The following is an 11,279-nucleotide window of genomic DNA, read 5'->3' as shown; positions in this document are numbered from 1 at the left end:
TAATATCTGTTTTTAAAAATATCTTTTAGATAGGTATTACTGACTTTTACTCTCCTACATATCATACTACTTAATTTAAAGAAAGAAAATATTACATCAATATAACTTGAATATTGCCAAACCTTAGTGGGATTATACCTTAGATAGGAGAGTGTTTACTGAATCAGTTGTTTTCTTTTTGGATCACTCTTTTGCTGTCTAAACAACGAATCAAGGCTACCAAATTGAAATAGAGATAAAGTCTAACACATTAAGCCAGAATTAACAAACATACATAAAAATTCCAGCCTTCTCAATTTGTAGGAATCAAAACCATTTCCAGCTGTAGTTTGCTAACAAAGAAGAAGCTTGGCTTTCTTTCATTCCTTGACCAAATCTCGAAGACCTTGTTTATCATGTCTTCATGCATTCTTTTCCTCTTGACATGTTCCCCTCCCTCCAGTGAGATACTAATTAAAGAGAGGCCACTGTGACCTTAGTTTGTTTAGAAGTCACCAGGAATGAGGCGGCGGCACAAATCTGGACAGGAAGTGCTCATTCCTAAAATATAACACAACCCTTAAGGCCATCTTATCAAAAATCTCTTGGCTTCTAATAGCAAAAAAAGTGCCTCATTTGATTTAACATATATACACTGAAAAGCAAAATAGAATCCCTGAGACTTACTTAAACAATACATCATATATACACTTTTTAGAAGGATTTGCAACAAATAACATTCTCTCTTATATATCAAATGGTAGTTTATTTTAGAGACATTGAAATATATAAACATTAGAGACATGTTTTAAGTTTGATGAAGGGCAGTTTAATTTGTATGTGTTTTTTGGGGGAAGGGGGAGCTTATATGTTGTCATTCCTTTTAAAGAATTTGAGACAGCTCAGATTATATATGAGAAGCTTGCTCTTTGGACAACAGGTGATACTGTAATCGGGTTGATAAGAAAGATGAATGTAATACCTGCTGATCAGGTAGGTGCAAGTAGGGCAATTTTGTTATAATAAATGATTTGAAAGAAATGGAAATAATTTAGTAACTTGTCTTAAATACGCAGGTGGTGCTGCCTGACATGAAATTATTTCCCTCTTGAAATAACTTTATTGCTAAGTGCTAACTTCCAAGAAGCACTTTATTATACCACTTTGTTAGTATTTGTTTAGCAAGATGCTTTTGATTGCAAGTGATAGAGACCTACTACTGTTTGTATTAAGTAGTGGGAGTGGGGTTGTTCTAAGAATATAAGGGCATCAGAAGCACAATTAGGAGACCAGACCTCAGGGGAACCCCGGAAAGCTGCCTTCCAGGCCTGGGGATTGGCTGGAACCATAATGGCCGTGGGCCTTGTGGAGACCAACTAGATGATTGTTCTCAGTTCTAGGCACAAATTCCAGAGCAGGAGCTTTGAATTTTATCCCTTGAACTTGCACCATTTCTGTCACCCAGTTTCTCTGTTGTTCGCTGGTTTCTAAGCCTGGCTATTTGGCTTCTTGCTATCTACCAGCATCTCCTTCCTCCACTCCTTTGAGTCTCCATGTTGTTGAAAATCCCTGCCCTGTGAGTCACCATTACAAGGGATGAGTCCTCTGTCTCATTGTTTCTGCTCCTCCCAAATTCAGCTTAGTCATGGCCCCCCTCTGTACAGCACCCAACGGTTTGACTTTAGTAGGCTTCCTGTAAACGTTGTTTGAATGAATAGATAAGGAACATTTTTAGGGAGAAAAAAAGTAATGGTCTCTTTTAATCAAACTTTAAATGAGCTAATCACATACAAAATAACTGAAAGGCAGCTGGAAGAGGAAAGACATTTTGAAAATTTTAAGAGACTTGATGGTCTCCCTTTGGGTTAAAAAGATTTCACTGTAATAGTAGTGAGAAATTCTTTGTTTACAGAGGCATTGAAGAAATGTACATGTTTAAGCTTGAGAGTCCAGACTATCCCATTGAAAGACAGACGCGCCTTTAAATTCTCCCACTTCATGCTGCCCCATTTAGGCAGCTACACATACTATTGGCAATGGAGATAATTTAACTGCAGATGCCAAGAAGTGCAGCAGTCATTTTATTGACCATATTCCACTCAAGAACCAAGATTAAGGTCTCTAATATGGGTCTGAAGACTACTTTTTTTTGGCCTTCAGATCTTAATCTTAATTATTTGTCTGTGAATAGATTATCAATTCCTAATTATCTTAAGGCAACCATCCCTTTTATGTTTGCCTTTTAAATCCTCTGCCTTCCTAAGCTGCTCATCTTTTACCTTTTGTTTGCTCAGGGTATGAAAATAAACACCAGGAATACATTGGATCCCCAGAACTTACTCATCTTATAACTGGAAAAAATAAGGTAAAAAATAAACACCAGGAAAGCGTTCTCAATTCTTCATTCCCTTGCTGGCTTTTTTTTTTTTTTTTTAAATATGAAAAAGAGATTCTGAAGTTCACTCTGTAAAATAAAATCTTTGCTAGTTTCTGCCATTTGTATAATAGTTTATGAATAGACAGTAGACACAGTTAGACCCCAATGTGTAATTCTTCTTTTCATTTAAAAATTTTCAACTAAAAATTGCAGAACCTGAAAAGCAGTTTAAAATTCAGTTGTTCAGCTCCTCCTCTAAAAGTGTGAATGCCCAAAGTCACCAGTTAATGGGGCTTTCATTCCTCTTACACTTTGGAAATGATCGGCATTCTCAAACGCATTTGAGAATATTTTCCCTTATTAGAGAAGAAGTGCTTCTCAGATTCTGAAGACTTTCTATGTAAAAACAAAATAAAAATAAAATAGATAACAAATTCATGAGTGTGAGGAAAAGTTTCTCTTTAGTTTTATGAAAATGGTACTTTTTTTCTTGGACTCATAAGTCAGTAAATTTAAAATAACTTTTGTCTATAACTATAGACAAAACTATATATAACTATAACTGTGTGCAAGGCATCGAGCTGGACCCCTAGGTCTTGAGAAGCTTACATTCCAGTGAACTGCACAGACAGATACAACCAAAGTACAATACAAGTGGCTGTGTTAGGGACCATGTAAATTTCAGTGGGGACATCAGAGAGACAGAGCAGTGACTGCTGACCGGGTGAAACAGAGGCTCAAGAAAGTTTGAACCATGGGTCTGGTTTTCTAGAGAAAAGCCAAGATTGAATCTCTAGATGTGAACTTCTTTGTTTGGGGTAATTATTGAAGTGCTAGTCATGGGTGAACTCATATATGGAAAAGAATCTCAGCAGGGAAAAAAAGAGGGCAAAGGAGGACAACCAAAAGAGTAGACATCTTGGAATTCCATGAAGGTGAGTTACAGAACTAAATTATGTTGGATGGGGATCAAGAGGCAGTTGTGGGTGAGTGGTGGAGGCAGAAGCCAGATTATAGTGGTCTGTAACTAGAATGGGAAGAGAAGACATACAAACATCCACTGATGAATGGCCCTTTGAGGAACTCTGGCAATGAAGGAAAGAAGGAATAAAATAGCTTAAGAATCAAAGAAAGCATTTCCCTTTTCTTAGGATAGAGAAGACTTGAGCAAGTTAGTTTATAGAGAAAAAAGGCCATTGCATCTGCTGTTCTTATTTCTAAAAGGAAAATGTATTAATGTATGACTTTTATAGTAAAAAAAAAAAAATTAAGTAGCTGAGAAAAGTAAAAGAAAGAAAGAAAGCCAGTACAGAAATTGGGTTGGGGAAAGAGGTGATGGTGTGGGGCAGAGGAAGTAATAGGGAAGTTCATTTGAAATCAAAGATAGAAATGGAAACCTATATTTTGAAAAGAACTAGGAACATTGCTATTACTAGGTAGAGAAGAATGCCAAGAAAAAAATATAGAGAGATATATATTTGAGAAAGAACTGAGGGAAGTTCATGTAAATAATGTCACATGATCTCTACCTTAACATTTGGCAGTGAATACTGAGAGTTTGAGGGAAAAAAATAAAAGGTTTGGAATTAATTCTGTGTGGGATGGGGTAGGGAGCCACTTGGAAGTGAGTAAAATGAATGCTAAGCTTAAGCGAATTTTTCTTGAAGCCAAGAAGCATAATTATGATTTGCAGTTGTCAGCAACTCAGGAGGAGGCATAGAAAAATCTGATGGTCAAAGAGCTCATCTTAAAGACAAAATGAAAGGTCTGTGGATCCTGGGTACCAGAAATAACAAACTTGGGTTGCTTGATTTGGGAATTTAGATTGGTTGGAATTAAGTGAAATTTGGGGAAGGGGTGATGGTGGTGACAGTGGTGATAATGATGACCTGATAGAGGAATGGAGAATAAAAAGAATGAAGGGGAAGCTTAAATTTCCACATCTGGAAGTGGAAAGAATAATGGTGGTGTGAAGATTAATGAGACAGTGCCTGTAAAATACTTATAACAATGTCTGGCACATATTATGCACTCAAAAAATATTATCTGATGCTATTATTTTTATTAATAAGAGTGCAGAATAGATGGGAGAATGGGAATTTCAGACTTGATGACATGCACTGATGTTAGTTATTGAAGCAAAGTGAATATTCAGGTTTTCTTGAAATGGAGTTCAAGGACCTGTAAGGTTGGGGTTTTAGATGAAATGATACCACCTAGGAAAAGCTCTTAGCTATGTGCTAAGTTATCTGAAGGTAAGTAAATTTGGGCTGAAAGTAAGTAGGTGATGATAACTGATCTTTGTAATTTAACAAACTGAAGTGTCTTATTTGCTTCTCCCAAAAACTCTGTAGGTGAGGTATTATTATCTTTTCCCTTTTTTTTTTAATAGTTAAATAGATTTAGGCGAAGACTGCTAAGCTAGCAAGTGGTAGAATTGTCTTTCAAACATGGCAGTTTTTATTGAAAGCCCTTGCCTTGTGCGCTACTCCATACTATAAATGGCAGTGGATCGATGGAGTACATTTCAAGGACTGTGCTATTTTGCATTGAAGAGGAACAAGGAAAAGGCACATGCCTCTCTGTGTCGGAAAGACAGAAGACTCAACCACTGGAGTTTCAAGGGAAGTTGTGTCATCAGGAAAAGTAATTCTCAGCTGCTTTTAATCATTGTAAAACACATTTTGGTACCATCTTGGGTTTTAATAAATACATGCTCAGCCAAGAAAACATTTAGTCATTCCCAAGCCCTCTTAGGTCAAGAGGCTATAATTTTCATGTACTTTATATATTATTTATCTATAATATATTTGTTATAGATATAGATATATCTACTATATATAGAGAGAGAGCATGCACAAGCACACACTAGCTAGCTAGCTGAAGTTAAATACTTATCTTTTCTGGGTTCCTATAACCACTCTCTGGTTCATTCTTTATAACAATGCTTTTCAGATAAGGATAGGAGTGTATATTCTCATCACTTCTGACTCAGAGTCGTGTAAAAGTAAGCCACAGTGACTGATGGGAATAAATGGTATTCCTCAGGTGTGCTGGAGTGGAAAAGAGGCTGAGAACAACTGATTTATAATGAAGCCGGGTCAATAAGTACTTGCTGAGCTCTCACAGGATGCCTTTCCATAGAGTAAATAGTGGAAAGCACATGGTAAATTTTGGCCATGGTTTCGTCAGTAGAAGAGTTTATAATGTAAAGACACTAAGTTGACCTAATTTAGGCATTATTACAGTCCTTAGAAAATATAGTGAGAGGTCTTAGAAAATGGATGAGAGTAGGAAAAACCCAGAGGGGGTAGACCATGAGCTGTGATTTCAACAAAGTAAACAGAGGGAGGGATGAATGTGGTTTGGCTGATGGAAAAACAGAGGCTGTTTCCTGGCAAAACTCAGAGCCAGAAAAGAGTGAGTTCATGGGCAGCCAAAACACAAATAGTAGCTGGAAGAGGTAAAGGGAGAAAGGAGTTAGAAAGTAGAGTGCTTTACAAGTGATGTTCAGAAATTTGCACTTGATGTGGGAGCTTTGGGAAGTAGTATCATATGGCCAAAGAGGTCATAAAGAATAATTCTGGAAGCAATGTACACAACGATTTGGCATAAATAAGGACCAGTCAGAGGAAGAAACAGAAGAGGTTCCAAGCCGTTCTAGCTTGAGGAAACTAACGGATAAAAGAGAAAAAGAAAAGAGAGTCAGTAAGAACAGTAGAGATGCTGCTAATTTAGACATTCTGCATTTTCACTGTCCAATGTTGAAGTTGGCTGAATCCTATCTGTTTAATCACTTGGATTTGTAGCATTTTCTAACAGATTCACTGTCACCTTCATATTATCCAGACTGTAGTCTCATAGATCAACTTTTTTAATGTTTCTTTTTCTTACTCTGTTTTGTTTTTTAGAAGAGGTTCATGGAGAAAAGGGTAAAATGAGCAGATAAAGTAGTTTTTTAAAAGAAAACTTATAACCAACTATGTACTCACTTTATAGATGTTAGAGCAGCAAGAATCAATTTGTCTTTGTTTCTGGAATCCTCTAAGAATAAAACTCACAAGGCTTTTAGTACCCTGGTATCATCTAAAAATGTTTTAATTGTGGAAATTTTCAAACACACGCTAAAGGAGAAAGAATAGCTACAATAATTATCAACAATTTGCCATTACTTACTGATAGAATTTTTTGAAAATGTTATGTGATAGAATAAAACAAACCACATGATTTTCAATTACAAAACTTTGTATACCTACTTTAAAAAGTTTGATAGTCATCAAAAACTAAAATTATGTTTTTTTAAAATAAAGGGGACAGATAGATACAGAAGTAGGGAAAACCAGTCCCTACAGTGATTTGCAATATTTTGTAGCTTGATATGCTTAATGATGTCATGGTAAATAGCTTAAGTGAATTCTAAGACTACTTGAAAGAGCCCCTAAAATAGAATATATTTTCAAGTCACTCAAGAGATCATGAGTGAGAGTACCTGGAATTGATACTCCTCAATAGTGAAGAAGTTTGGCTAATAAATTGGAATTTACAGTTTGTCATTGAATTAACATATCTCAAAATCGTAAGCTTGTTTTACTTTTATGGAATAATAACATCTGTTTGAATAGGAACTTGTGTGCATTTTGAAGATACCCCGTATTCATTTATTTATACATTCATTGAACCAATATTTTAATGCCTAATATGTGCCCGGCTCTAAGTTACAGGCTTGGGATATATTAGTGATCTGGTGTGTTAGTAATTCTCCTAAGATAATTTTCAGTGCGAAATCAATCATAATTTTCCCATATAACAAGGGAAACATTACAGATAAATGTAATTCATAGATAATCTCCAAGCTTCAATTTGACCAACCTATAGTCAGTTAATAAACTGACCAGTTTGTTTCACTAATATTGGTTTAATTGTCACACCAGCAGTGAAATGACTAAAACGAAAGTTGCACAAGGAAGAAGGAGGAAATGCAAGGGGACTAGTTAGTTCCTGAACAAATATGAAATATCAGATACTAACATTTACTAATAATAGTCATTGCTTCAACTGGGAACCATTTATATCTTTTTCTGTAACTGGGTCATCTTACCTGCTAAGTTATTGCTTTTGATTCACTTTGTAATTTCTTATCAATTTTAAGGATTGTGATAACCATTTCAGATATATATCTTTTTATCTGACTTACCTTATTTATGTAAAAACTACTTTTCCAATCCGAATCCCTAGGCAGACTGAGAACTGGCGCTCCAGGTCCTGCAAAAACATGGAAATCTGTTTGTAAGACTCGTAGTTTGGATTTGATGCTGTGTGCCAGAACAGCACTGATGACCGGTCTTCTGAGTGTGTGTGTGTCCATGTGCATATGTGTGTGTGACTACAACTTGCTAAAGAAGTAACAGTCCAGGACGAATGTTCTCAAGTTATGTTTGCACCTGACAGCTTTAAAGCACTAATAGCAGTAAGTGTAGAGTGGAGAAGTCTGATAAATATATAGAGATTTAGGTTCATCTCCCTTTAACCTTTCTTATTCTATAAGTGCACTGTATATCTAAAACACTATGAATGTAACTTGATGTGATTGTGAGGAGATGGCTGAGAGGGAAGCAGACAGCTCAGCTTGTTCCTTTGTGATGGGTGCCCTTGTAAGATCAGGGTTGTTTCTCATTCTGACTCGGGGAGACTGTGCCCACACAAGATCTCCTTGGAAAAACTGAGTGTGTGATCCATTTGCTTGTAACCACTTAGTAGCTCTGTTTCCTTAGGAAGGTTAAAAATGAATGTTTGAAAAAATACTTTTCTTGAGCCCAGACTATGAATAAAGAGAACACGTGTCTGCATTTGCATGTATTGTGTTCATGCACCTGTATGCCGTATTGCACAGATGCTAAGACTCCCCTTTTTCACATTTCAACATCTCTGAAATCAGGATGCATCTTATAATTTATGATGTCTTATAATTACTGTTGTCCATTTTTTTCAAGTGTTAACATCTCAGTAATTGTCAACCATCTTATAATCAGTGGTGTCTTAGATTGCATGACATACAGTTTATGTCCAAATATTTGTAGGAGACCTGGTCTCAGAGAGATGAGTAGGACATTTCTCTTTTCCCCCAAAAAGTAAAGCAGGAAGATTTATTCTGACAGTAGCAGTTGAGGTCAAGAGAAACCATTTGTTCATGGAATCTCATTTCCTTAGTAAGCCACATACAAATGCAAAATGCAGCATTTATTACAACCCCTCTTGTGATAAGCATGTGATCTAAAGATTAGGATGCAAATTCACCATGTTTAATATAATCTGTAAAGCTATTCTTTAAGATCTGATCACTCCATTTCTTACATTCAGCTCTTTCTAACTTCAGATAATCATGGTTTTGAAAAGAGGGTGAAAATCATCATTTCTGCTGTTTGTGTGTGTGTATATAAGAAAGCTTGCCTCATTCATTCATGCCTCCAACAAAACCTACCATGTGTAGGACAATGGGTTAAGTAACTCATTAGGGATTTAGAGACTGTTTAAACAATCTTACAAGATTGGTAAGGCTCAAAATGAGCCGATTCAGTGCTCACTTCTATGGGTAGAGCAGTGTAGAATACAGAGAAAAGCACCATAAAATCCACAGGAGACATGGACTCTAGTCCTGGGGCAGGCCTGTGATGGATAGGTTCAGATTTGGAGGCTGTTTAACAAAGAACTTTCTAATAGATATGGCTAAATATGGATAGATGGAATGAATTTATTATTTGTCAAGGTGTCCAAGGGGAGACAGCAGCTTTCATACAATTACTGAGATTTATTGAATGATTATTATATACCAGGCACAGAGATTGGCCCTTTATTTTCTTTCAAGCCCTGAGATGCAATACTTCCAGGCTTCATGACCTATGTCGAGTTGTTTAACCTACCTGATCCTGTCTCACCTGTTCAAAGAACGTGGAGAATGCCTGCCCTGATTCCTTGCCTGAGACTTTAAGAGATTATGTATAATAAAACATTCTGTAAATTGTAACATTTTTATACCTTGATTCTGTCTCTGTGTGAATATATATATGTGCATGTATTTGTAATATATATATTGTAGGTTTGAAAAATATCTTCAGAAGTGATCTACTTCTTTCCCCTGGTGCTTTCTCCAACTCACAGGATTTTAATGCTTAATAATTCTTTGGTTGAAACAGCACCACATTTGCCACGAGATCCAGTCCTAGATTGGGGCTGGTTCTGGGAGGATCTGTTTAGCATGTTGTCAGCATTCTGGGAGTGTTCTTTATAGTTTGGAATTAGAATTACTGATGTCATGATCAGTCATGTTGTCATGGCAACATCAGAATTTCCTCATTCGCCTTCTCTTCGCTTGGGGAGTATCAGTTTGCCACAGGTCTGTCATCAGATTGCCCCATGTGTTAAGTGCATTAGATAAGCCAAAACTAGTCATTCTTAAAGACACTTAGGGTGGGGAATTTTTATAAGCTCCTCCCGTAGCCCATTCCGGTACTCTTAACTAAATATTTTAATGTTAGAAAGTTTGCCTTCATACATATTCAGCTGAATAGAAATGCATTCCTAATTCTGTATTTTCTGCTTTGAACCTTTACATTGATAATTCAGTGGAAAATGAAAAGCTTTTCAGCATTCTCATTTACTTAAAGGATGTCGGTAATTGTTCTATCATCCTCCTCTTCAGGTGAAATAGACCTAATTCAAGGGTAATCTTAGCAACTGAAGAGAAAGGAAACTGTTTTGTTTTTTTCTTGCCGGTTTTGAATGCTTCAAAACCTAACTTGTGCTATGGATCCCTGATATTGGATAGACATTGGTTATGTCCCCTGGACATTTAGGAATGTCTTATGATAACCTTTTGTCATTCTTATCTTATATGAGGGTTTTGTTGTCCCAGGTACAGTTGTTGGCCCTGCACTGTCAAAGTTGTCACTTGAAAAGTTATTTTTACTCATGGAAAGGAGATGGTCATTCCAGGTTTGGAATTTTGTTTTTCCATGATTTAAATACTTTTTTTGTTTGTTTGTTTTGGCTCTAGTTTTCCACAGATTCTGTCGATTTCCTAAGTACTTTCTGTCTCTTCCCAGGTCATGTAGCAAGAGGTGGATGTGATTAGCTGTTTCCACAGCACATCAACCACTCCCTTCCTCACCTCAGCTCTTATTTTTTACCCATAGTTTGCTCCCATACAGTAGATGGTTATGTTACTTCCATCTCTTTAGGGAAGCCATAGTAGCAAAGATTACCTAATAATATCTTTTTTTTTGTGATTTGTAAGTCTTACTATAAGTCATGGAAAATTCATTGAATTATCTTGGAGTATTCTAAAAGTGAGCACTTACTTTTTGTAGGTTTACTATAGGAATGGAGAATAACATCTCCAATAGTAGATTTCCACAGTCAAAAAATATAGAGGATCAAGGCACCCATCCATTGCCATAGAAATGTCCTAAATGGTGATTAGGATTTTAGTTGACTATAAGCATCTATGAATCCCATAATAAAGCTAATCACTAATATGGTCTTCCACTATTTTTTGAGGGAAAATATGTTCTCAGTTCCATTTAGGCTTATGGAAATAGTTTTTACCTAATCACCATCCCAGCCTTTACAAGATAGTTCTTTCTGCATCTCTCCCAACTCCATCCTACCAACTATCCCAGAAAATAAAAGTAGTTGCAAGAGAGTAGTTACATCTCAGCGACCATCAGTTAAATGAGATCTAGGAGTTAGGTTAGGGCAGAATATATATCTGTACTATTAATGATATATGCTAATATAGGAGAGTTTGCCTTCATATTCAACTGAATGGAAATTCAGTGTAATCCCACATCCTTTTTTTTCGGTGAGACAGATTGGCTGTGAGCTAACATCTGTGCCAGTCTTCCTCTATTTGGTACATGGATCACTG

At 36.3% G+C, this 11,279-nt stretch overlaps 1 protein-coding gene across 9 annotated transcripts in view; it reads left to right on the top strand.

Moving 5' to 3' along the window:
* The window catches only part of RBMS1 (RNA binding motif single stranded interacting protein 1), a 207,226-nt gene that overhangs the window by 60,324 nt on the left and 135,623 nt on the right, over nucleotides 1-11,279 (top strand). The window contains exon 1 of one of the 9 annotated variants that reach the window (XM_070580037.1): nucleotides 9,669-9,746. The exons of the other annotated variants lie outside the window; for them this stretch is intronic. Coding sequence (XP_070436138.1) covers nucleotides 9,684-9,746 — 63 coding nt within the window. The 5' untranslated portion in view covers nucleotides 9,669-9,683. Of the gene's footprint in view, nucleotides 1-9,668; nucleotides 9,747-11,279 lie in introns of those variants that run through there. 9 annotated transcript variants of the gene reach the window in all.

This window comes from Equus przewalskii, chromosome 17, assembly GCF_037783145.1.
Source record: "Equus przewalskii isolate Varuska chromosome 17, EquPr2, whole genome shotgun sequence".
Classification (NCBI taxonomy): Eukaryota; Metazoa; Chordata; class Mammalia; order Perissodactyla; family Equidae; genus Equus; species Equus przewalskii.
The sequence above is the reverse complement of the archived record's forward strand: the minus strand, read 5'-3'. Positions and strand labels throughout refer to the sequence as shown.